The sequence below is a fragment of the Coregonus clupeaformis genome, chromosome 30 (genome assembly GCF_020615455.1).
Source record: "Coregonus clupeaformis isolate EN_2021a chromosome 30, ASM2061545v1, whole genome shotgun sequence".
NCBI lineage: Eukaryota > Metazoa > Chordata > Actinopteri > Salmoniformes > Salmonidae > Coregonus > Coregonus clupeaformis.
Window position 1 is genome coordinate 188120 of NC_059221.1, and position 27502 is coordinate 215621.

At 43.2% G+C, this 27502-nt stretch overlaps 1 protein-coding gene across 1 annotated transcript in view; it reads left to right on the plus strand.

Moving 5' to 3' along the window:
- LOC121545975 (phosphatidylinositol 3,4,5-trisphosphate-dependent Rac exchanger 1 protein-like) overlaps positions 1 to 27502 on the plus strand; it is a 132787-nt gene that overhangs the window by 22896 nt on the left and 82389 nt on the right. The window contains exons 2-5 of the mRNA XM_041856932.2: positions 11349 to 11414; positions 11639 to 11761; positions 21030 to 21134; positions 24856 to 24957. Coding sequence (XP_041712866.1) covers positions 11349 to 11414; positions 11639 to 11761; positions 21030 to 21134; positions 24856 to 24957 — 396 coding nt within the window. The remainder of the gene's footprint in view (positions 1 to 11348; positions 11415 to 11638; positions 11762 to 21029; positions 21135 to 24855; positions 24958 to 27502) is intronic.

A 27502-nucleotide genomic window follows, 5' to 3' on the forward strand; every position in this document is an offset into this window, starting at 1 on the left:
CTGTTGGCGCATTTATTAGAAAATGGAAGAAGTTCAAGATGACGGTCAATCACCCTCGGTCTGGGGCTCCATGCAAGATCTCACCTCGTGGGGCATCAATGATCATGAGGAAGGTGAGGGATCAGCCCAGAACTACACGGCAGGACCTGGTCAATGACCTGAAGAGAGCTGGGACCACAGTCTCAAAGAAAACCATTTGTAACACACTACGCTGTCATGGATTAAAATCCTGCAGCGAACGCAAGGTCCCCCTGCTCAAGCCAGTGCATGTCCAGGCCCGTCTGAAGTTTGCCAATGACCATCTGGATGATCCAGAGGACACCATCCCAACCGTGAAGCATGGAGGTGGAAACATCATTCTTTGGGGATGCTTTTCTGCAAAGGGGACAGGACGACTGCACCGTATTGAGGGAGGATGGATGGGGCCATGTATCGCGAGATCTTGGCCAACAACCTCCTTCCCTCAGTAAGAGTGTTGAAGATGGGTCGTGGCTGGGTCTTCCAGCATGACAACGACCTGAAACACACAGCCAGGGCAACTAAGGAGTGGCTCCGTAAGAAGCATCTCAAGGTCCTTGAGTGGCCTAGCCAGTCTCCAGACCTGAACCCAATAGAAAATCTTTGGAGGGAGCTGTAAATCCGTATTGCCCAGCGACAGCCCCGAAACCTGAAGGATCTGGAGAAGGTCTGTATGGAGGAGTGGGCCAAAATCTCTGCTGCAGTGTGATCATACAATGTGATTTTCTGGATTTTTGTTTTAGATTCCGTCTCTCACAGTTAAAGTGTACCTATGATAAAAATTACAGACCTCTACATGCTTTGTAAGTAGGAAAACCTGCAAAATCGGCAGTGTATCAAATACTTGTTCTCCCCACTGTGTGTGTGTGTGTGTGTGTGTATATATATATATATTTTTTTTTTACAAATTCTAATATTTGGAATATTGTGATAGGCATATTGCACTGAATCATACAGTATGATGGTTGTTAAAAGCAACATTTTAATAATATCCGTATCAACACACTCATCACCCCGTTCAACAACTCTAAATTGCTTTTGGCACAGAAGGTATCAAGTCACTTGCCGATAATGTTGCATAAAACATTTGAACGGTCATTAATCAACAAACACATATGACCTAGATGCTATCAATTGCCCAACTTATAGGTATGCCCAATTTAGGCATATTTTTTAACTGCGTGATATTGCACTCCAAGGGAATAACTTGAAATAACATAATTTATGTTAATGAAATAATCGAAAGAAAAATATGTGATTGATTTATTAGCCTAGTGGTTCTAAGTATTTAGGCCTATGTGAATTAGCCCTCATGTAAAATCATTGTGAAAAGTGCAACAAATACCTACTGTTGCATGTAGGTCTATATTATTTATCGGTTGATCATATAGAAATATCAAAATACTTCCTTTTTCTTTTAAAAAAACCCCAGTGCTACTTTTAGCTTCACATTCTTTTTACTGCATATCCTTCTACTGTTTGAGTAAAGGACTGAAAAAGGCTATCCTTTTTTGGTCTCCTTGTGTAAACGCAAACATCACTGCTTGTGCAGTGGAGAGAGGACGTGGGTAGACGAATGACGGTAACTTAACAGTAGGACTTAAGAGCTTTTGACAGCTCCAATCAGACGCTCTGGCCCCGTGTAGCTCAGTTGGTAGAGCATGGCGCTTGCAACGCCAGGGTTGTGGGTTCGTTTCCCACGGGGGGCCAGTATGAAAATGTATGCACTCACTAACTGTAAGTCGCTCTGGATAAGAGTGTCTGCTAAATGACTAAAATGTAAAATGTTTCACTTTTGATCTTTGGAGAGGGTCACTGTGTCAAAATGTGACTGTGTGCAGCACTCTCTTGAATTTTGCAAGAAATGTCGATATACGGACATAGGGGGCATGTTCAGTTGGGTCCAAAGCCAGATGGTTGCCCAACCGGAAAATAACATCCTTTTGAGACATTTCACAAATCAGCCAAGAAGTGCCCCTCTTCAACCCCCCTGTTTCATTCATAAGGTTGTGGAGTAGAGGGCTCCTGGTCAAGGTGCTGGTATCAAACCACTCTAGAATGATCACCATCCCTCATTATCCCATGAATCCCCTGATTGATCCTGTTAGAGCTGCAATATGTTAATTTTTGGACGACCTGACAAAATTCACATAGAAATGTTAGTTATAGATCTGTCATTCTCATTGAAAGCAAGTCTAAGGAGTGGAAGATTTGGTTCAGTGTGCACTATTTATAGGCTTCCCGTTCTGAAGTTTAGTTTTTGCGTCTTACGTTTTGGTTTTGTACACCAGCTTCAAACAGCTGAAAATATAAAATTATTGGTTATGGAAAATTTATTTCACAGCGTTTTAGATGGTACAATGATTCTCTACACTATAGTTACTTGTTTTGTCACAAACTGACATTAGGCAAACTATTAGAATTTTAGCAACCAGGAAATGGTGCAGCAATTTCTGCACAGTGCATCTTTAACTGAATCTGGTTAACCTTTTCAGAGCGTCAACAACCACTTACAATCCCTTTAAATGGATCCCTTTCCTCTCTTCCAGGGTATTCGGTGAAGTTAAATGTTCGGAACATTGCAGATAGCAATGTCATGATAAGAGCTGACAGTCCCTGACAGACAGATGTGTTCTACTCAAAACATTTATGTCTGAACGTTCTGTAACGTTGTACCCCACGTGAAGTCCCTGCCGCAAGCAGCGTGATGCCACTTCCAGCTACTACAGCTGACTTTGTGTGTGAGGACCTTGCCCACATTTCGCAACTTGGAACGGTCCCGCCGGCTGTTATGACAGGGCAAAATTCTTCACTTCTCTATCAGTTAATCCTCATCTGAATGTGCCGCTTTTTTGTTTCTTACTGAATGTGCCAATTTAGATTTCCCTGTAAGGTTGATTTTAGCATGTTATTTCATAATGTAAAGAGGGGATGTAGCTGTAGCGCTCTCTCCCCATGTCCCTACGGACACAACTGCATCACAAGGCCTATGGGGATGACTGGGTCCCCACAACCAGTGGAAGAAGGGCTTCAATGAATGTAGTCTTGTTACCATTACTACTCTCAACGTAATTGGGTCTAAAATGCGGCTTTGAAAGCTATACAAATTTGAGCTGATTGAAATCTGCTGTCCTTCTGCATCAAAGTTAATGTGATTACGATTAAGTTAAGAGTTTAACACAATCAGGTTGAACTTGGCAAGCTTGGCTCAGAGGGACCGCTTGTAGTCAGACTGGCTTCTCGCTTTGGGACGGAAAAGTGTGTTTAGAACCAGGGTTCAGTAGGAACAAAATGGGAGAGAACGTTTTGAAACCGAGCAGGTAGCCTACTACCTGAACTTCCAATAAGGCATTTCATTTTTCATTGCTCTGTTTCAAAATGTTTTCTGTGCCATACCCAGTGAACACAATCCAGGCCAGTGAACCTGACCCAGGGCAGACGTTGGAGGCAGCAGGCCTTTTCACTCTCCAGTTGAGTGAACGAGGAACATGACGCCAGCATATGTACGTCTGCTCGTGGACACCCGTATTTCTGGCCCTTCATAGCTTCGCTAAGTCACAACAAATGGCAAACTCGGTGACCAACCCACATCTGACCCTTTTGCTGCAGGTCATACGAGACTGGACCACTCCCTCTCTGGGTTTGACTGAGTGCTCCACCAGCAGTTTGTGGCAGAGAAATGCTCTCTCTCCAGCTGTGGTGATGGTTGGGAGTTGGCTAGTTTGTGGTGCTATTAGCTTCCAATGGTCTTCATCTTTTATTTATTACATGAAAGTGGAAATAAAGGCTCAGTCATCTGTATGAACTGTAACAAACCCATTTTATGGTTGCATCTGAGGATTTGTTGCACTCCCTAACCAATCAATAATTTTATTTGGCCTGTGTTCAGAATTCAACTGTACTCATCTTATCTGTTGGCCTAAGACTTTTGGGCATAATATGTGTAAATGTCACAGTACTGCAATTTTATGGTCCTACTGCTATGATAATTTCTCAACTTTCAAGTCTCCAACATGAAGGGATAAACGGCAACGTTCTGTACATAACCTTGGAAATAATGGACCACACAGCGGGACGAGGCAGCGCTGTTCTGTACATTACCACATATTTCCAAGGTAATGTACAGAACAAAAGTGTTTATCCCGCTTATACCACAGTTGCCAAAGACAAAAATATGAAAGCACCGGTAGAAAACCCTTTTCTCGTTGATATGTTTATACGCGAATTCATACTTTCTCATCTTTTGGTTTCTAGAGACGTTTGTTTGATTAGTTCAATATTTTATGGACGCGACCCAGTCTTTCGTTCTTTATGTAACGTTTGCTGGCAACGTTCTTATCCCTTGCTTGCTGCTAGCTAGCCAACAAGCTACGGCTACACAGTCACTACCTCTGCAGCCAGAATAACGGCAATGTAGCTGTTTTCTATTGACATTCATTTGGATTCATCCATAACAATGAGCTGATAATGGCCGATTTTGCCTGGAATAGCTAGAAAGGTTTGCCTTCTCGTCAGGAGACTCGTCAACACTGACTGTTAATTACGTGGAGATTGCATTGCATATCAAACACTAGGCTAGAAGATAGCTAAATAGTTTGTTGCTAGCAAACCTGTCAACCAAATTCAAAGGTAATAGTTGCTGAAAACAGCTGGTCAAACTAGAAACGTGGGAGGATTTGACGGCTTTAGCGGTGGAGGGGACAGGTGAAATTCATGTTCATCATTCATCACGTTAAGTCATCAGATGCTCCCAAAAAATGTCTGCAAATATAAAAAAAATGCTAGCCATCTAGGATTTTCCCTCTTTGGACCTGCGTTTACAATTTCAGTTTGTGTGGTTGTTGGTTTAGCTTTCTGTAACTTTGTAGCAAGTACGGTCTGCATGTGTAGGCGCATATTGCGTCATGACTGCATTTTGTCCCGATATCTTTTCCAACTGTCCCGTTATCTGGTTTTAATGTCTATTCTAGAATGCCCTTCTAGCCAATCAGAAACGAGTATTCAACAATGCTGTGGTATAACTTTAGCTAATTTTACTGCAGGACAATACTGTACACTCTGCAGCTCTATCTTGGCTTCTTGCAGTGTGTTTGCGCAAAACCACAAATTCTGTTCATGCATGGCCTGATTGGAAATGTTAAAATCAACATGTCACTGGCACACTTCCTCTTCACAAAGCTTCACTTCCTGTCACGGGACATCCTCCTCGCTACCTTTGTGTCGCATGCCAGCCAGCAGCGCCTCACTCTCTCTGTGTGCAGTGTTTATTTCCTCTTCCTCTCTGAGTCCAGCCACTGCGTAGCTAATTTGAAAAGAATACACTTTTTTGAAAGAGCTGAGGCTTTTTGTAAAACCTGACTGCTCTGTTTTCACTTCCTGTTTGCGCATCACAGAAGCACCAACAAAGAAAAGAAAAACAGCAGTGAATCCTTTGCAACTGGGCTTCAGTGTACAAAGCTACTCTGCAAAAAAAAGAAGTTTTTATATATCTCTTGAGAGGGGGATGAGGGAGAAGTAGGGGGGCAGAATGTATTCAGACCTGAGAGGGCAATAAAAGCAATCCTGACACAGCCCTCTGTGGCCTCCCTGCTCAGGACAACAAAATTACATGTTATTGGTCGCATACACACATATTTAGCATATGTTATTGCGGGTGTATCGAAATGCTTGTGCATGATGATTAGAGGTATGGCTGCTAGAAAAGGAAGGGGTTTCAAATGAGGAGATGACAGTAATGTGGCCTGGATGATGAATCATTTATCAGTATTATGGGGTCCCTTTCGTAGAATAATTTATGGTTTTAATTGGTTTATTTAGCAGTTGAAGTCGTTTGTGGCTTATGGTGTGTAACTAAAGGGTTGTGCAGAGGTGCGTGCATGCTGAGTGTGTTATAGAGACAGCGGTGACAGAGAGTGCAAGTCTCTTTTGGCGCTCAAACAATCAATCAAGTATTGTCTTTGTCCAGGGCGCACACTGGAAACCAAGCTCCGACCGAGGCAATGCACACAAGGTTGAAGACTCCTCAATAACCTGTACGGATGAGTACAGGTTATACAGTACTCATCCGTACTGTATAACCTGTTGCTTGCAGATAGGGCTTTTGATCTGAGGTTGATCTTGTCAGGCATTCAGTGTTGTGGCTATGATTCATAGTATTTATCTTACTGACATCAAGTCTTTACATTAGTACTTGACTGTCTGGTGGTCAATTGTCTGGCAAGCCAGGCTAGAGAATAAGCTAGTTGGAGCGGATCTCCTTTGGGAGTTCCATATGAGCAAATTCACCCTTATAGCCCTTCTGGCTACAGACCCTGGTGTGCAATATTGCTGCTCTGCTCCATTCACCAGCTCTGCCTGCCCTTGCACCGTACAGCAGTAGATGATTAATCACCTGAATGAATCTGAGGATCTCCAAAACGAAATTTGTGTCCCTGTCAGAGTACTATTTGACGTGCTGTTATTAGCACATGATGTATTGATGACCAAACTAAATTTGGTCTGCATGCTATTCTGAGCAATCTGTAAGAGCACCGTGGATGACGTATGCAGTGGCAGGTCTCCTGCGATCATGGTTGGGGTCAGTTCAATTCAGGATGATGAAATTGTGGAAAATGAACAAAAAAATCGGAGACTTGTACAATTCATCAATTTAAACTCCATTTATTTCAATTTAATTGACTGATAAGGGAAAAAAAACGTATTTGACCACAACCCTGCTTGCTATTTGTAACTTTAGTCCTTTAGCATACCTTTTTATGTAGGCCTGGCCTATTGTGGTTTATTATTAATTTACTAAGCTTTTCCCAACCACGGTAAGGAGTGACCAACACAAATGCACATGATAATGTCTATCTCATCCCTGAGTGTTCACCAAACGCCACGGCCTTTGGAGGTCAAGTTGTGCCCTTTGACCCCTAGAACACCTGTTTCATCCAATCACAGCAGCTCTGAAAATGGGGTCAGTCCAGTCCTCTGCTAGCTCGCCTCATCTCTCCTTCACGTTCCCCTAGCGAGAAATGACCAAAACAGTTACCATGGTAACCTTGATTTGCTTATTTACAACAAGCAAAAGGTTGATCTTACCGGGACGGAAAACCAAAGCCCAGATGATGGCACATTGACGTCAAAAACCTGCATAAAGGGCAACCTGAGACATGAATATATGAAAACAAACGTAGTGTCAGACGTAGTCTACCAGCTTAATGGATTTGAAGTAAAAAGTGAATAGAAATATAAGAAGTATGTCCAATGGAGCATTTATGTCAGCATGAATCTGGGTTTCCTACCCACATTGTTTATTGTTTTGTCTGCTTTTTTCCCTCCCAGACACCAGTTTATAAAAAAAAATGTTGTGGACACTGACTCTCCTCAATGCTCACGTCTCTGTGTGATGCTGTCCCCCCCCAGATAGTTTTCTTTTAATTCTGAACAGCCAGTGTGTTATCTGATCTGCCCTTGGCCACCCCTGCTCAGTGATGCTGGTGGCAGCGCTTGGAGATTGACAAAGTTCCCCTCTTCTCTTCCAATAAACAAGTCCAGTCGTTTAGTAACGCAACACTGCCGATAGCCAATACAGCCCTGGTGAGAATCGCTGGTGTCGGGGCGTAATGCAGACACTGAAAGGACCCCTTTGTTGCTTGTGGCCTCGCACATTTGTACACCCCCCCTTCTTCCACATCTGTGTGGCACATTTAGAAGTTTAGGAGCGAGACTGTCCATGGTGCAGTTGTACGAACTACGAAGTCACAAATAAGGTGTTTTCCCCTCCCCTCCTCTCCCATTCCATTGTATTTTTTTTATTAGACAGGCATAAATGCTAGTTAAGGAAAAAGTGTTAGATCTTGACAAAGACCGGCCGACTGTTTGACTGACGTGGAGAGCCAATCGTTGGGGTATTTTCTATGCTGATGTGTGATTAGGATTGTCAGTCATTCATTAAAGGATGATGTTTGTGTGCTTGTGTGAGTGTGTGTGTGTATGCATGCGTACGTACGTCTGCCTGCTGCGTAATTCCATGTTATTTCAGCAAGCCATGACATCCACCATCTCAGATTTTCCTGAAATCGTTTCTGTAGTTAGAAACAGATATTACCATTCCTGCAACATTATTTTGTTGAAATATCATTTGATTTCTGAGAAATTAAGCTAATTCATTCCACCCAAATTGGCAAATTTTAATTGATAGGGTTCATATAATATTCAATAAATGTACACTACGTACAGTGGGGGAAAAAAGTATTTAGTCAGCCACCAATTGTGCAAGTTCTCCCACTTAAAAAGATGAGAGAGGCCTGTAATTGTCATCATTGGTACACGTCAACTACGACAGACAAATTGAGAATTTTTTTCTCCAGAAAATCACATTGTAGGATTTTTAATGAATTTATTTGCAAATTATGGTGGAAAATAAGTATTTGGTCACCTAAAAACAAGCAAGATTTCTGGCTCTCACAGACCTGTAACTTCTTCTTTAAGAGGCTCCTCTGTCCTCCACTCGTTACCTGTATTAATGGCACCTGTTTGAACTTGTTATCAGTATAAAAGACACCTGTCCACAACCTCAAACAGTCACACTCCAAACTCCACTATGGCCAAGACCAAAGAGCTGTCAAAGGACACCAGAAACAAAATTGTAGACCTGCACCAGGCTGGGAAGACTTAATCTGCAATAGGTAAGCAGCTTGGTTTGAAGAAATCAACTGTGGGAGCAATTATTAGGAAATGGAAGACATACAAGACCACTGATAATCTCCCTCGATCTGGGGCTCCACGCAAGATCTCACCCCGTGGGGTCAAAATGATCACAAGAACGGTGAGCAAAATCCCAGTACCACACGGGGGACCTAGTGAATGACCTGCAGAGAGCTGGGACCAAAGTAACAAAGCCTACCATCAGTAACACACTACGCCGCCAGGGACTCAAATCCTGCAGTGCCAGACGTGTCCCCCTGCTTAAGCCAGTACATGTCCAGGCCCGTTTGAAGTTTGCTAGAGTGCATTTGGATGATCCAGAAGAGGATTGGGAGAATGTCATATGGTCAGATGAAACCAAAATAGAACTTTTTGGTAAAAACTCAACTCGTCGTGTTTGGAGGACAAAGAATGCTGAGTTGCATCCAAAGAACACCATACCTACTGTGAAGCATGGGGGTGGAAACATCATGCTTTGGGGCTGTTTTTCTGCAAAGGGACCAGGACGACTGATCCGTGTAAAGGAAAGAATGAATGGGGCCATGTATCGTGAGATTTTGAGTGAAAACCTCCTTCCATCAGCAAGGGCATTGAAGATGAAACGTGGCTGGGTCTTTCAGCATGACAATGATCCCAAACACACTGCCCGGGCAACGAAGGAGTGGCTTCGTAAGAAGCATTTCAAGGTCCTGGAGTGGCCTAGCCAGTCTCCAGATCTCAACCCCATAGAAAATCTTTGGAGGGAGTTGAAAGTCTGTGTTGCCCAGCGACAGCCCCAAAACATCACTGCTCTAGAGGAGATCTGCATGGAGGAATGGGCCAAAATACCAGCAACAGTGTGTGAAAACCTTGTGAAGACTTACAGAAAACGTTTGACCTGTGTCATTGCCAACAAAGGGTATATAACAAAGTATTGAGAAACTTTTGTTATTGACCAAATACTTATTTTCCACCATAATTTGCAAATATATTCATAAAGAAATCCTACAATGTGATTTTCTGGATTTTTTCCCCCTCATTTTTCTGTCATAGTTGACGTGTACCTATGATGAAAATTACAGGCCTCTCATCTTTTGAAGTGGGAGAACTTGCACAATTGGTGGCTGACTAAATACTTTTTTTCCCCACTGTACGTGACCAAATGTATGTGGACACCTTCTCATCGAACATCTCATTCCAAAATCATGGGCATTAATATGGAGTTAGTCCCCCCTTTGCTGCTATAATAGCCTCCACTCTTCTGGGAAGGCTTTCCACATTGCTGCGGGGACTTGCTTCCCTTCAGCCACAAGAGCATTAGAGAGGTTAGGCGCTGATGTTGGGTGATTAAGCCCTTCAGTCGGCCTTCCAATTCCTCCCAGAGGTGTTCAATGGGGTTGAGGTCAGTGCTCTGTGCAGGCCAGTCAAGTTCTTCCACAACGATCTTGACAAACTATTTATGTATGGACCTCGCTTTGAGCAAGGGGGCATTGTCATGCTGAAACAGGAAAGGGCTCTGTGAGCTTGTGTGGCCTACCACTTCATGGCTGAGCTGTTGCTGCTCCTAGATGTTTCCACTTCTCAATAACAGCACTTACAGTTGACCAGGGCAGCTCTAGTAGGGCAGAAATTTGACGAACTGACTTGTTGGAAAGGTGGCATCCTATGACGGTGCCACGTTGAAAGTCACTGATTTGAAGGGGTGTCCACATACTTTAGTCTATATAGTGTAGTACCTTACATCCGATTTGGACCAACCTTTTTTCTAACAATGAGTAGCACATGAGGAATCCAAATAAATTGTCAAAAGCCACCCACGGACACCCCACACCAATCCCAACCCAACAACGAGTATACAGTATCAGTTCTCTATGTCTGACAAGTAGTATGGAGCTGCGGCTCTGAGTATTGTTTCTTCATCCTATGTAATGTATGGTGATTATTTTTCCCCTATTCAGAGAAATTAGTAATTGAAGTTGTTAGGTTTATGTCCGATCCTCCATCCTGATATTACCAGGTTCTGACCACCAGATGGTGCTGTTTCTGCGGTTAGGTGATTTTATCATGTTAAAGGGATAGTTCACCCAAATTAAAAAAATACAATCACCTAATAGCAGAAACAGCACCATATAGTGGTCAAAATCGGGTAATATCAGGATGTAGGATGGGACATAAACCTAACAACTTCAATGAGTAATTCCTCTGAACATGGAAAAAAACATTCACTGGGAATAGATGACATAGGATGAAGAAACAATACGCCGAGCCGCAGCTCCATACTACTTGTCAGACATTGTCAGGAATGCTAATATTATCTGTTTCTAACAACAAATGTGGTGTCTCGGATGGTTTCCCACATACATTGGTTTGAATGGCTTCTATAGCAAGGACCTACAGTATACAGTAGTTACAGGTATCATGGGGATTCTGTATGAATGTAAGGTGTTTGAGGCAAAGATAAAGGTAAACACGGGTGTAGCACATTTGGGTCTTCATTCTTGCAGTGTCTGCGCCTGCGTGAGACCATGATATTTACTAAGCTCACAGGGTGACCTTAACCTTAAGTAAACTTACAGCATATTGCTGTACACAAACCAATGATACTTCAGTAAGACCAGACTCGAACCAGCATCTTTGTCTTTCCTCTACTACCCATGCAGGCCTTTTTGCACAGAATCCGACAAACTGCAGAGGAGCAACAGTGTTTGTCACCTGAGCATGTCAAGGTAGATATGACCTTTTCCTTTTAAAATGTTTGGGCCATAATAGCCTTGTAATCTCTTCTGCAGAGTGAAAGTGTATTGGGGCATTGTAATGCTTTGATAATAGTAAACATGGACATGTTTTATAAGATACTGCCCTCGGGTGAGTATGTGTGTCACAACTTTGAATACAAAGTGAAACGTTGAAATGACTGAACTACTGGGAGTGTGTGTCTCTGCTACCACAGACCCTGTTTTCCAACATCGAGTCCATCCTGGACGTTCACAGAGAGGTTCTGTCTGCATTGGAGGCCAGCCTGCAGCCGGAGCCACAGCCCGGGCACGCCCTCGGACACGTCTTCCTCCAGTTTGTGAGTGACACACACTTCCATTCACACGCACACACGTGTATACGCACACAGACCGGCATGATCATAAACACAGACACACGTACACGCGCACACACACAAACATACACACACACAGTCAACTCTATTTGTTTCACCCTTTTCACTGTTTCCATTAACCACAGTTGAGGATAAAACTTCAAAACTGCTGAGAATAAAATAAAATAGCCCTCCACAACTCTCTTTCACATAATAATATACACAATCCACTCCTTCTCTTCCCCACTCACCAATTTGTCCCCCCATCCCACTCCCCCATCCCCTCAAAAAGCCTGTATCCTGTTAGCCAGAAAGACCCCTCTTTCTGTTGCTTGCCAGCCCCATGCAAAGCCCCTGGTCACTGGCATCCCCTTCAGCAGATTGCTTTCCACCTCCCGTCATCTCTTCCTACCAACCCCTCCCCCTCATCCTCATCCCCCCCCCTTTTGAACTAATTTGGCCCTTGGGGACAACCAATAACTGCCTTTGTCGGGGGAAGAGATGACGGTGTCAGTCATCAATGGGACAATGGCGGAACTAGTTGCTCTCGAGCGCATACACACATAAACACATACACACACAGAGTCACGTGCCCACACATACATACATACATATACACACACACATACACACACGGACACACACACACACTGAGGGGACTTTGTAGAATAAGAGGCGTTGAATGGAACATTCATTCAGTTGAAGGAAAGTATGCTGTAAATGGTGTTTGTTCAAAGGGAAAGCTCCTGTAGTCAAAACAGAAAACGATCAGTATTATCATCGTTCATTGTATCAGTTGAATGGATTTCAAAATGCCTTAAACTTAAACATCTTTAAACTTCAGAATTTCAAGGAATGAGAGACTCACCTGTCATTTTTTTTACCCAACTAAAATCTTCTGTAATAAGGTTTTTCGTTTAGTTATAGTACATTGGTCTGTGTAGTAGTACCAGAGAAAGTGAGAGGCCTCCCAAGTATTCCTCACACAGCAGTGGTTTGTCCGGAAAATGTTGAATGGGGTGGCCAAAGTGGGGCACAGACCCAGTTTAGGGTGGTCATAACATTTTGAACCTTAATCGATGCAAGGTGGATTTTTTCCAATATAATTATGATGGTTCAACGCATTAAATGCTTCAGCTTTGGTTTGGTACATTTCCCTGTTCAAATAAATCATAAATCAATTCCAAAAGTATTGTTAGTGTTTGCATTCAAGGTGAAACTTTTATATAAGGGTATTTGCAAGTAGGGAATAAAAAAATAAATATTTTATGGGCTTTATAGTAAAGACGTACTTTAACTATGAACATTTATTACCATTTTAATGTGACATGATACAATTGTATTAGTCACATGCTTCGTAAACTAACAGTGAAATGCTTACTTACGGGCCCTTCACAACAATGCAGAGAGAAAGAAAATAGAGAAATAATAGAAAAGTAAAACACGTAATAATAAAAGTAGTAATAAATACACAACGAGTAACGATAACTTGGCTATATACACGGGGTACCAGTACCGAGTCGATGTGCAGGGGTACGAGGTAATTGAGGTAGATATGTACATATAACTAGGAATAAAGTGACAGATAATAAACAGTAGCAGCAGCGTATGTGATGAGTCAAAAAAGATAGTGCAAAAAGGGTCAATGCAGACAGTCCGGGTAGCTACTTGGTTAACTATTTAACTAACTATTTAGCAGTCTTATGGCTTGGAGGTAGAAGATGTTCAGGGTCCTGTTGGTTCCAGACTTGGCACTGCTTGCCATGCGGTAGCAGAGAGAACAGTCTATGACTTGGGTGACTGGAGTCTTTGACAATTCTTTGGCCCTCCCTCTGACACCGCCTGGTATAGAGGTCCTGGATGGCAGGAAGCTCGGCCCCAGTGATGTAATGGGCCATACGCATTACCCTCTGTAGCGCCTTGTGGCCGAATGCCAAGCAGTCGCGGTGATGCAGCCAGTCAAGATAACTTTTTGAGGATCTGAGGGCCCATGCCAAATCTTTTCAGCCTCCTGAAGGGGAAGAGGCGTTGTCGTGTCCTCTTCACGACTGTGTTGGTGTGTGTGGAACATGATAGATCCTTAGTGATCTGGACACAGAGGAAGTTGAAGCTCTTGAACCGCTCCACCACAGCCCCGTCGATGGGAATGGGGGTGTGCTCGGCCCTCCGTTTCCTGTAGTCCACAATCAGCTCCTTTGTCTTGCTGACATTGAGGGAGGGGTTGTTGTCCTGGCACCACGCAGCCAGGTCTCTGACCTCCTCCCTATAGGCTGTCTCATCGTCATTAGTGATCAGGCCTAGCATCGTCGTGCTATCGGCAAACTTAATGATGGTGTTGGAGTCATGTGCGGCCACACAGTCGTGGGTGAAGAGGGAGTACAGGAGGGGACTAAGCACGCACCCCTGAGGAGCCCCCCGTGTTGAGGGTCAGTGTGGCCTGTGTGTTGTTGCCTACCCTCACCACCTGGGGGCGATCCGTCAGGAAGTCCAGGATCCAGTTGCAGAGGGAGGTGTTCAGTCCCAGGGTCCTGAGCTTTGTGATAAGCTTGGAGGGCACTATGGTGTTGCACACTGAGCTGTAGTCAATGAACAGCATTCTCACATATGTGTTCCTCTTGTCCAGGTGGGAAAGGGCAATATGGAGTGAAATAGAGATTGCGTCATCTGTGGATCTCTTGGGGTGGTATGCAAATTGGAGTGGGTCCAGGGTGGTGATATGAGCCATGACCAGCCTTTCAAAGCATGTCATGGCTACAGATGTGAGTGCTACGGGGAGATAGTCATTTAGACAGGTTACCTTGGCATTCTTGGGCACAGGGACTATGGAGGTCTGCTTGAAACATGGAAGTATTACAGACTGGGTCAATACGCGTGCTGGTAATCTGTCTGGTCCTGCGGCCTTGTGAATGTTTACCTGTTTTAAATGTCTTACTCACATTGGCTACGGAGAGCGTGATCACACAGTCGTCCGGAACAGCAGGTGCTGTCATGCATGGTTCTGTGTTGCGTGCCTCAAAATGAGCATAGAAGGCATTTAGCTCGTCTGGTAGGCTCGCGTCACTGGACAGCTTGCAGCTGGGTTTCCCTTTGTACTCCGTGATAGTTTGCAAGTCCTGCCACATCCGAAAAGTGTCAGAGCCGGTGTAGAAGGATTCGCTCTTAGTCCTGTATTGAAACTTTGCCTGTTTGATGGTTCTTATAAGCGTCCGGATTAGTGTCCCGCTCCTTGAAAGTGGCAGCTATAGCTCAATGCGGATGTTGCCTGTAGTCCATGGCTTCTGGTTGGGATATGTACATACGGTCACTGTGGGGACGACATTGTCGTTGCACTTATTAATGAAGCAGGTGACTGATGTGGTAAACTCCTCAATGCCATCGGATGAATCCTGGAACATATTCCAGTCTGTGCTAGTGAAACAGTCCTGTAGCTTAGCATTCGCTTCATCAGACCACTTCCATATTGAGCGCGTCACTGGTACTTGCTATTTGAATTTTTGGTTGTAAGCAGAAATCAGGATAGAGTAATGGTCAGATTTGCCAAATGGAGTGCGAGGGAGAGCTTTTTTATGCATTTCTGTGTGTGGAGTAAAGGTGGTCTAGAGTTTTTTTTCTCCTCTAGTTGCACCTGTGACATGCTGGTAGAAAATAGGTAAGACTGATTTTCAGTTTTCCTGCATTAAAATCACCGGATCACCGCTTCTGAATTAGCATTCCCTTGGTTTCTTATTGCCCTATACAGCTTGTTGAGCGCTGTCTTCGTGCCAGCATCTGTTTGTGGAGGTAAATAGACAGCTGTGAAAAATATAGATAAACTCTCTTGGTAAATAGTATGATCTACAGCTTATCATGAGGTATTCGAACTCAGGCGAGCAGAACCTCGAGACTTCCTTAATAGATCGTGCACCAGCTGTTGTTAAGAGACACACCTTGAGCTTACCCAACGCTGCTGTTCTGTCTAGCTGATGCATAGAAAAACCAGCTAGATGTATATTGTCCTTGTTCAGCCAAGACTGCAACAAACATAGTATATTACAGTTCTTCAGGATAGTCTCGAACGGAGCTCGTCCAGTTTGTTCTCCAGTGATTGTACTTTCGCCAATAGAACGGAGGGAAGGGGCGGTTTAGGTATTCGCTGACGTAGTTTCTTCAGGGTGGCCTCTCTTACGGCTTTTTTTTCTTTTCTTTGGGTCTCTGGGATTTGGGCCTGGTCCGGGGTGAGCAGTATGTCCTGCGCCGCCGACTCGGTGAAGTAGAAATCTTAATCCACATCGAGGTTAGTGATCACTGTTCTGATGTCCAGAAGCTCTTTGCTGTCATAGGAAACGATGGCGGAAACATTGTCTACAAAAAAAGTTAAGATCAGCGCAAAAAAACACAATAGCAGAGTTGGTTGCAGCTTTCCATTGCAACGCCATTCTAAATAACACAACCAGTTATGATCTTTTCATCTGATTTGTCAAAAAAATCACTTCAAAAAGTACAGTAAGGAGGTTACCTGCACACGCTCGTCTACTCCAAAATAAGTCCAGCATTCGAACAGTGCACTGTGCACCCACCGTTTAAATTACGAACACCATACGTGTATTGACATTCAGCCTAGAAAGTGGTGTGTATTCATAGATGCCAAGGGAAGCCAGCCCCCCCCCCCAACACACACACACACAATCTGTGTTTCATAAATATCACCAGAGAAAGCATCTGAGCGAGGCAAACAGCGCCCCTGATACGTCCTATCAGATCTCGGGTGGGAGGGGGGCACTGGAGTGGCCAATCAGATTTCAGGTGTGTGTGGGGCGAGGACACACCACTGACACACAGCCAGTTCTCAAGGGCAGGGGTCGGACAACTGCATTGATTAAAGCGCTTCAAAATGTTTCCATTGCTCTCAGAGCTGAGGTCAGAGAAGGCTGAGTGGAGCGAGCATTAACTGGGGGGGTGTCTGTGCATTTTCAACTGTGTGTGTGTGTGTAAGCATGTGTGTTGATTTTGGATGTGGGGAGGGGTGTCTTCACACGGCCACTTGCTTTGTAGCTCTTTATCCATTACAGGGCTCTCTCTGTCTGTGACTCCTCTCTCCTTCAACACCGACAGCCTACACCTCTCGCCCAATCAATTGCCCCCGTCTTGTGCCACAGCATAACCCAGTATTGTTCAGGGGGCCATTCACTGTCAATCACAATCGCAGCCTGCGGATGAATACATACAGATTCACCGCTCTCTCAAGCTCTGTCATTTCCAATGTTGCTTATAGGCCACAGTATAACCTCAGCACCATGGCTTGATTCCAGTTCAAAAACATACTCCTGATGTCGGAGAGGTGGAATAAATAGGAGCCTCAAATATTACCTGCTTTTAAGGCGTGCATGTTGTTGGATCATTGGGATTTTGCAATGCCAGGCAGGCTGAGCCAACTCTGCGCAGAACGTTTGAACCACCTTGGCGTGAGGCGGAGGATTACACAAACCTACCCCAAAAACTACTAGAGAATGTTAATTCAGATATTTGCTCTATTTCTGGACCGTCTCCTGACCAAGGCCTCTTTTTCTCAGAACCAACAGTCATCGTATTATGTCCCTTCTTAAATAGACTTATTATGCTTTGAGCTTTGACACACTTATTGTGTTTGAAATACCCCTCTTCTCCCTCTGAAATACCTCTGGAAAAGGAAGAAAAGCAAGTGTTTATCTGAGGCACAAACACACTCTTTGAGCTATTCTGAGCACAAGTGGAGCCCTTCAGATCAGACCCAGTTTGTTCAGGGCTCACCCGGCTTTGGAATTGAACGGGTCACATTCAGGTCCTTAACCCGTTACACTCGTGGGCATTGGCCTATATGGATAGGCCTAAATTGAAATTTCCTTACAGAATAAATATGAAAAGAATAGTAGCAATTGAAAGAGAACAGTTTGGAAATTATGGGGGAAATTATTAGACCAAAGTTGAGGACAGAACAGTTCACATGACACAAGACTGAATCCAAACATTACACTGTTGATTTTATGTGCATTTTACATTTTCTGTACTTTTCGCTGCATTTGTTGATAAGAAAATCAGAAAATACTCTGAAAACATTCAGTAAGATTATAAGAATATTCCTGGAAAATGTGGGGTAAGTGCAACATAAGTAAAAACATGACAAGGGTTTGAGTGTGAGGACTAACTGGTGTCTCCAAGTGGCCAGACACCTCTCCAGAGTGTGCGCAGTTCCTAAGTAATTTCAATGCACTTTTATGGCTCAAATAAGGGTTTGAGTGTGAGGACTAACTGGTGTCTCCAAGTGGCCAGACACCTCTCCAGAGTGTGCGCAGTTCCTAAGTAATTTCAATGCACTTTTATGGCTCAAATAAAAGTCGACTATAAGGTACTTTTTTGAGCTCTCTCGTTGTGCCGTTGAGGAACTAGAGCAAGCACACTTGTAGTTGTTTTGTTTGGAACACAACCCTGTATCCCCACAATCACACAATTACTGTTGTTGTTTACACTATCCAAAAATGGCCCATTATAAATCGCAATCTGGGTCAGGTGGGCATAATTTAAAAGCTTGTTCTATTGCCAATATTACTAGCTACAGTGCCTTGCAAAAGTATTCATCCCCCTTGGCGTTTTTCCTATTTTGTTGCATTACAACCTGTAATTTAAATGTATTTTATTTGGATTTCATGTAATGGACATACACAAAATAGTCCAAATTGGTGAAGTGAAATGAAAAAAATAAAATAACGGAAAAGTGGTGCATGCATATGTATTCACCCCCTTTGCTATGACGCATGCTCAAGTTTTCTGTTTTTTTGTCTTATTTCTTGTTTGTTTCACCCCAAAAAATATTTTGCATCTTCAAAGTGGTAGGCATGTTGTGTAAATGAAATGATACAAACCCCTCAAAAATCCATTTTAATTCCAGGTTGTAAGGCAACAAAATAGGAAAAATGCCAAGGGGGGTGAATACATTCGCAAGCCACTGTAAGTTATGAAAATACGATTTTACAGTGTTAGGCTTTCAAAAGGCAATTCAGAGAAACCGATTTTGTAATTTTGGTGCGCATAGAAAGGAGTCATGCGCGCATTCAGGTGCGTGTCCCGCAGTGAATTTTCTTCACAATAGACACAGGCTCATTCTGTTCAGAACAACCCATGGTATGACGCCATGTCATCTTGTAACTGTATATCAAACATAGTGATCATTAACGTTGACACTGTATATGACATGAGTTTTATGATATAGAAATGTAAAGTGCACATTTGGACTTGCTTGTATGACATCAAAGCGCTATTTATTATAATCCTCAACGTCTCATCTTTCAAAATAAATCGAGTCCTCTTAATTTACTGAATTTCCTTCACTCAGACAACAAAACATTTGCAAAAGTTCTGAACAGCTGTCAGTCAAAACCCATACAGCGCTGTAAAGCACAGAGCCTTTAGCATGTTACTGTACAGCCACTGCTTTCCGATTTTGGCGCTTATCAGTGCCCAAATCTGCCATTTTCAACCCGTGTACGAGTGTAAAGGGATACAGAAATGCCCATAAGGTAAGCTTAAAGTGGAATGTTCAGTTTTCAAAGTCCTTAACAAATTATGCTTTAAGCTAAGTAGTAGTAGCTCAGTAGATAGTCTGAAGACGGTCACAGACGATTCATGGTCTTTTCTTGCTTGTGGTGTTCTATGGAAACTCTGGCAAAAAACATTGATATGTTATGAGGTAGTCATGATCTTTGAAGTATGTAATGAAAGATGCATGTTGAAAGAATGTGATCTGGTGTTTTAAACATTGCCTCCGAAAATATGGGCCACGCGCCCATGCGCACACACACATTGAAGACCAATTTACAACTCCCGACCTTCCCTTCGCCCTCTACAGTATTGTCTGCTTTGTGTGTTTAAAATTTGACAGGATATGGTTTTTCAAACCATATGCTGGGCCAGCTGTTGCTCCCGGTGATGCCTCAGACTTTGTTGCCCTGCCAGCTGCGGTTTTAGCCTTTCTGTGTGTGTTTGCTTGTGTGCCTGCGTGCAAGTGTGGCCGTGTGTGTGTGCGCGTGAGTGGGGCAGCGGAGCCCCGGGCTACGCTATGCCTTTGTTGCCTTGCCGTCATCTATAGTCATCATGGGAACTGGAGACAGGCTGAACGTAATGTTACATAAAAGCCAGATTAGTTTTCTCCCCCCGCTGCATTGCCATGTGGACCTGACACAGTAATGAGATGAGGAGGATAGAAGGCTAGATTAGACTGTAGCAGCCTAGCTTCTTGAGTTTGACTTGACCCCCCGTTTCCAAAAAGCTGTGAGAGTCTGCATTTAGAATGGAGAGAGAGAGCGAGACAGAGACAGGGAAACAGAGGGAGATACTGAGACCAATAGAGCACCTCGTCAAGATTGTTACCTTTTACAATACTTTGCCCCATCAGAATTTTCACAATGACATGCCTGATAGAAATCATGTGCAGCATTCTTACCTCATTCTCAATATTCTAATGGCGAACAAAAACAAATTTAACAATCTCAAACAGCCTCAACAGAGTGACTGAGTGCACTGTTAAGTTGCTACCTTAAATGCACACATCCAGCTTTTGAGAGAGAGAGTAATTTCCCTGAAGGTTGTGAGGATATGCTAGCCTTGCACGCTCGAGCTAGAATTTAATTTTCTGCTCAGTTTCGGGTGACAGCAGCAGCGTTTTGGTAACCAACTGTGGAGTGCTGAGGCCCAGCACTAAAGCTGGTTTCACTTCCTAAATGCTAGTGTACAACACTATAGGGCCCATCTGGGGTTTTGGGCTGTAGCCTAAATTGAATTCTGAGATTGCCTAGGCCTATACATTGTTCCTAATGGTAGATGAATAATGCATTGATCCTATGTTTATCCCAGCTATCATATTATTAAGTGTTCATGAGGAAAGCCTTCAGTGGGCAAACCTATAGGACAGTTCAGTATATCCACTAGCTAGAACTGTGTCAGTGTGATTAGAGGAAGTTCTGAGTGCTTTCTCTGTGCAGTATTTACCCACATAAGGAAACCCTTTACTACAGAAACATCTCATTGACATTTTTACCCAATCTGAATATTATTATTATCTCAAGATGAATTCTGTGTATCGGAGTTACATTTCAATTAAACAAAATTTGTCGACATTATCACTTGAGCTGTGTTTTACAAAAAATAGTTAAACAATTTGGTTTCAAAAGATTCAATTCCAATTTTTTATATTTGGATCAGATTGGGCACTGACTGACTTGTTGTTTCTTCCTCCATCTTTCAGAAGGGGCGGTTCTCTGTGTATGGGGAGTACTGCAGTAACCACGAGAAGGCCCTGAGGCTGCTGATGGAGCTCAACAAGATCCCCGAAATCAGGACCTTCCTCCTGGTGAGGATCCTAGCGCTGACGCAAGTTGTCTACTTTTCACGTATCTCCTTTTTGTCTCTTTCTCTTTTTCTTCCTCTACAGTGCATTCGGAAAGTATTCAGACCCCTTAACTTTTTCCACATTTTGTTATGTTACAGCCTTATTCTAAAATTGATTAAATCGTTTTTTTCCCTAATTAATCTACACACAATACCCCATAATGACAAAGCAAAAACAGGCTTTTAGAATTTTTTGAAAAAATTAATAGAATGACAAAAATATATATAACATTTACATAAGTATTCAGACCCTTTTCTCAGTACTTTGTTGAAGTATTATTGGCACCGATTACATCCTCGAGTCTTCTTTGGTATGACGCTACAATCTTGGCACACTTGCATTTGGGGAGTTTCTCCCATTTCTTCTCTGCAGATCCTCAAGCTCTGTCAGGTTGGATGGGGAGTGTCGCTGCACAGCTATTTTCAGGTCTCTCCAGAGATGTTCAATCGGGTTCAAGTCCGGGCTCTGGCTGGGCCACTCAAGGACATTCAGAGACTTTCAGAGAGCCACTCATGCGTTGTCTTGGCTGTGTGCTTAGGGTCGTTGTCCTGTTGGAAGGTGAACCTTCGCCCCAGTCTGAGGTCCTGAGTGCTCTGGCGCAGGTTTTCATCAAGGATCTCTCTGTACTTTGCTCTGTTCATCTTTCCCTCGATCCTGACTAGTCTCCCAGTCCCTACTGCTGAAAAACATCCCCACAGCATGATGCTGCCACCACCATTCTTCACCGTAGGGATGGTGCCAGGTTTCTTCCAGATGTGACGCTTGGCATTCAGGCCAAAGAGTTCAATCTTAGTTTCATCAGACCAGATAATATTGTTTCTCATGGTCTGAGAGTCCTTTAGGTGCCTTTTGGCAAACTCCAAGCGGGCTTTCATGTTCCTTTTACTGAGGAGTGGCTTCCTTCTGGCCACTATATCATAAAGGCCTGATTGGTGGAGTGCTGCAGAGATGGTTGTCCTTCTGGAAGGTTCTCTCATCTCCACAGAGGAACTCTAGAGCTCTGTCACAGTGACCATCGGGTTCTTGGTCACCTCCCTGACCAAGGCCCTTCTCCCCCAATTGCTCAGTTTGGCCAGCTCGAGGAAGAGTCTTGGTGGTTCCAAACTTCTTCTGTTTAAGAATTATGGAGGCCACTGTGTTCTTGGGGACCTTCAATGCTGCAGAAATGTTTTGGTACCCTTCCCCAGATCTGTGCCTTGACACAATCTCTACAGACAATTCCTTCAACCTCATGGCTTGGTTTTTGCTCTGACATGCACTGTTAACTGTGGGACCTTATCTAGACAGGTGTGTGCCTTTCCAAATCATGTCCAATCAATTTAATTTACCGCAGGTTGACTCCAATCAAGTTGTAGATTGGAAATAGGATGCACCTGAGCTCAATTTTGAGTCTCATAGCAAAGGGTCTGAGTATTTCAGTTTTTTTTTTTTTTTTTATAAGTTAGCAACATTTCAAAAACACCTGTTTTCGCTTTGTCATTATGGGATATTGAGGTTAAGGAAAATAATTGAATCCAGTTTAGAATAAGGATGTAACGTAACAGAATGCACTGTATATATTCTTCCTCCCGTTCTATTTGTCTTCCACCATGTTCTCTCCCTCTACTCTTCTTGTCATCCTCTTCCTCCCACCCCTTCCTCCTTTCCCCCTTAATCCTTTTCTCCCTTGACCTCTTCCCCTGCTTTGCATCTTTTCCCTCCTTTTCCACTTCCCTCTCTTTCCTTTCCACCTCTTTTCCTTCTTTCCATCCTACTCCTCTTCATCATGTCACCTCTTCTTCCGTTTAAATGTTAATGTTTGTTCTAAAAAGAACATGAATTGGAATAAGGTTGCTTGGTACTACAGCAAACTCACCTTGTAACCACAAAGTGTGTGAAGGTCGTTTTGGCACCAGAAATCCAGCTGTTTCCTTGTTTTGACACCCCTTTGACACCCTTTCTTGCCCCTCTACAATAAACACAGGAACCGCCTTTGACTATGCTTCCAACGGTGATGTCATGCTCAGTGCGAGCTGGCCAGCTGCAGTGCATTGGCACGGCTGGATGGAAGATCTGAGCCTTGTTGCCCCCAATGTGCTTCCTCCGTCTCGTTATTGACTGACCTGAACTTGTTCTAGTTGTGTTCTGTACATTTTCTCCCAGGCTTTCACTTAAGTCACATTTTTGTCTAAGACTTAGTCATGCATCAATGGGAGACTAAGTGAAAATTCTACTTAAGTGGAAATTAGGATTCACCCCTCAAACAGTCTCCATATATACTTCCATTCCTTTTTTCAACTGGTACCGGGGTTTCTTCAGACGAGTCTTGTGAGGCCTGTTGGCATCCTAGAGTCTCACCTTTGCACAGATCGGTCATATTAGTGTGTAGCCCAAACGGTTCTGATGCTACAGACCGAAGTAGAGCATAATGGAGAACACCATCTTGTTCGTGAGAGTCTCATAGAGGGGTTGTAATATTTTTGTAGGACAAACCGTTTGACTATTTTGTGAGAAGACTGATTTTCGGGATGTCTCATGGTTCGACAAACACCGCTCTAGCTCTGTCACCTTTCACTGCAGATGCGGAAGTGCGACATAGGCAGATACGGTGGATTGAGACGCATCCAATGCAAAACAAGATATATATTTAGCTTAAACTGATGGATTTTTATGGGGATTTTTTTATTATGCTAATAAGATTTCTGCGGGGGCGCAGACATCAACCTTAGGGTGTTAATGAGTTAACCCTTTAAGCTACAAGTCTAAGCTCCACAGGTGTAAGCTGTAAGCAGATTTCAACCTAAAATGCAGGGCACATGCCCCGATGCATGGTAGACCACACTGATATTGAGGATGTGGTAGAGTGAGGAAAATTGAGGTGTAGTCAGTCGATGGACTATTTGAGGATGTGGGAAGATAGTTCCATTTTAATTTGACAAGCACATTAAAAAGTTAGGCCGTCTCTACACTGACATCAAAAAGTGAAGTAAAAGTCTGATGAAAGGCGGTCAAAGGGAAGTTTGGCTGCAGGCATGCAGATGGAAATAAGGTTCAGATGAGTAGACTAGAGAGAGAGGGGAGGGGATTGCATCAGGATTGCCAAACCATCTGGAATCTGTGGAATCCCAGATCATTTTGCTGTCATTTTTCTTTTCAGAGCACTTTATGAATTTAGAAGGGGTGGAATGTGATTTAAAGGAAATGCGTGCCCTATACCAACCAATGATGTGCTTTCTGTTTTCTCCACTGTTGTATTCTGGTGTGGCGTATCTACTTTGGCCTTTGATCTGGTGAACGCTGCCCTTGCTTACCCTTGGGGAGTTAGCTTTTGAAATACGTGATTCCTAGAAAATAGAGCACAGAGAAGAGAAAACCCACCAGCTTTATCGCCCTCTTTCCCTCACGCATTTGAAGAATTCTCCTCAGAAGGGTTTCACCACCAAACTGATTACTTGGGTTAATTTTTAAAGCATGACTTCAGTCCCAGTATGCCACCCGACCCCCATGGAGGTCATTAATGCGGCTGAGAAGACTTTCTATGGCGTTTTGGATTTTGCTTCTTGCCCTAAACCATTTTACATAATCATTTTAGTGGAGTAACCAACTTAGTTAGAAAATAATAGTAAAGAATCACAAAAAGTAGATGTGTAATTGTCTCAGATTAATAATTTAGTTTTTGTTAAAATCTTTGTCTTTGTTCCAGCACTGTATGCTGTTGGGAGGGATGAAGAGCACAGACATTCCCCTGGAGGGGCACCTGCTATCACCCATTCAGAGAATCTGCAAGTACCCCCTTTTACTGAAGGTAAGGTCCTGCTGACCCCAAGGAGAATGAAACTCAGTCCTGCCTCCAAGTCAGAGGGTCAGTGTACTTTATGGCCAATTCATTTTTCCTATTAGAAGACAAGATTTTAAAAAAGGGCCATTCTTTGATTACTTGATTTGAATCTGAAATCAAACAACACAAACAGTTTAGTTTTTTTAGTTTTTATTGTCTAAAGTAAATATTAAATTACGAGAAACGGAATAATGATTTGATTATTCAAAAGTTGTGTTTTAAGGCTAGGCTCTATAACATGCACCGATCACCACAAGCTTCAGTGCCTAGGAGCTTAGACACCATGACCACATGGTCAGTCAGCCACGGTCCTGTGAAATTCGCACATCATGACCATTGATCTATTCAGGGGTCATGACCCATGGAGAACAATTTTTAGTTTAGCCTATGTCAGGATCTGGCCATTTGTGATGAGCCTATAAGCTACATTAATAAGGTATGGTATGAAAAAAAAAGCTCTGTCCACGGACCTATAGCATATGACACGTCCTTTGAAACTCTCCGATGCGCAACTGTTCGTAAAGACCAGGGCCGGTTTCCCAAAATCATCTTGGTTCATCGTTAGAACCTATGGTTCTAATGATGAACTTAGCTTTAAGATGCTTTTGGCAAACTGGGCCCTGGGCCTCGTTTCCCAAAGCCTTCGTATAGCGTTAAAATCATCGTTGGAACCATCTTACAATGTGTCTTTAGTAGCCAAGGTGTTTCCCAGCGCCTTTGTTAGTAACGTGACTCTTGAAATCCTTGCACATCTATGAGTGATCCAGACCACTCATAGAGCAGCCAAAGTGCAAGGTTAGGCTTATTTTCTGCCTTACCACACAATATATCATTCTAAAACAATTATGTGAATGGGCATGATCATACGATGATAAATGTTTCATTTGGGTAATGTATAGGATCTGATGTAATATTTGAAATATGTATTTGTAACATTTTGTCAAGATTAGTTTTATCCCAAGCTGCATCTTATCCGGTACCAATTGGAAACACCTGGAACACTATACATTGGGGAAAAAAAGTATTTAGTCAGCCACCAATTGTGCAAGTTCTCCCACTTAAAAAGATGAGAGAGGCCTGTAATTTTCATCATAGGTACATGTCAACTATGACAGACAAATTGAGAGACAAAAATCCAGAAAATCACATTGTAGGATTTTTTATGAATTTATTTGCAAATTATGGTGGAAAATAAGTATTTGGTCACCTACAAACAAGCAAGATTTCTGGCTCTCACAGACCTGTAACTTCTTCTTTAAGAGGCTCCTCTGTCCTCCACTCGTTACCTGTATTAATGGCACCTGTTTGAACTTGTTATCAGTATAAAAGACACCTGTCCACAACCTCAAACAGTCACACTCCAAACTCCACTATGGCCAAGACCAAAGAGCTGTCAAAGGACACCAGAAACAAAATTGTAGACCTGCACCAGGCTGGGAAGACTGAATCTGCAATAGGTAAGCAGCTTGGTTTGAAGAAATCAACTGTGGGAGCAATTATTAGGAAATGGAAGACATACAAGACCACTGATAATCTCCCTTGATCTGGGGCTCCATGCAAGATCTCACCCCGTGGGGTCAAAATGATCACAAGAACGGTGAGCAAAAATCCCAGAACCACACGGGGGGACCTAGTGAATGACCTGCAGAGAGCTGGGACCAAAGTAATAAAGCCTACCATCAGTAACACACTACGCCGCCTAGGGACTCAAATCCTGCAGTGTCAGACGTGTCCCCCTGCTTAAGCCAGTACATGTCCAGGCCCGTCTGAAGTTTGCTAGAGTGCATTTGGATGATCCAGAAGAGGATTGGGGAGAATGTCATATGGTCAGATGAAACCAAAATATAACTTTTTGGTAAAAACTCAACTCGTCTTGTTTGGAGGACAGAGAATGCTGAGTTGCATCGAAAGAACACCATACCTACTGTGAAGCATGGGGGTGGAAACATCATGCTTTGGGGCTGTTTTTCTGCAAAGGGACCAGGACGACTGAGCCGTGTAAAGGAAAGAATGAATGGGGCCATGTATCGTGATATTTTGAGTGAAAACCTCCTTCCATCAGCAAGGGCATTGAAGATGAAACGTGGCTGGGTCTTTCAGCATGAAAATGATCCCAAACACACCGCCCGGGCAACGAAGGAGTGGCTTCGTAAGAAGCATTTCAAGGTCCTGGAGTGGCCTAGCCAGTCTCCAGATCTCAACCCCCATAGAAAATCTTTGGAGGGAGTTGAAAGTACGTGTTGCCCAGCGACAGCCCCAAAACATCACTGCTCTAGAGGAGATCTGCATGGAGGAATGGGCCAAAATACCAGCAACAGTGTGTGAAAACCTTGTGAAGACTTACAGAAAACGTTTGACCTGTGTCATTGCCAACAAAGGGTATATAACAATGTATTGAGAAACTTTTGTTATTGACCAAATACTTATTTTCCACCATAATTTGCAAATAAATTCATTAAAAATCCTACAATGTGATTTTCTGGAAAATTTTTTCTCATTTTGTCTGTCATAG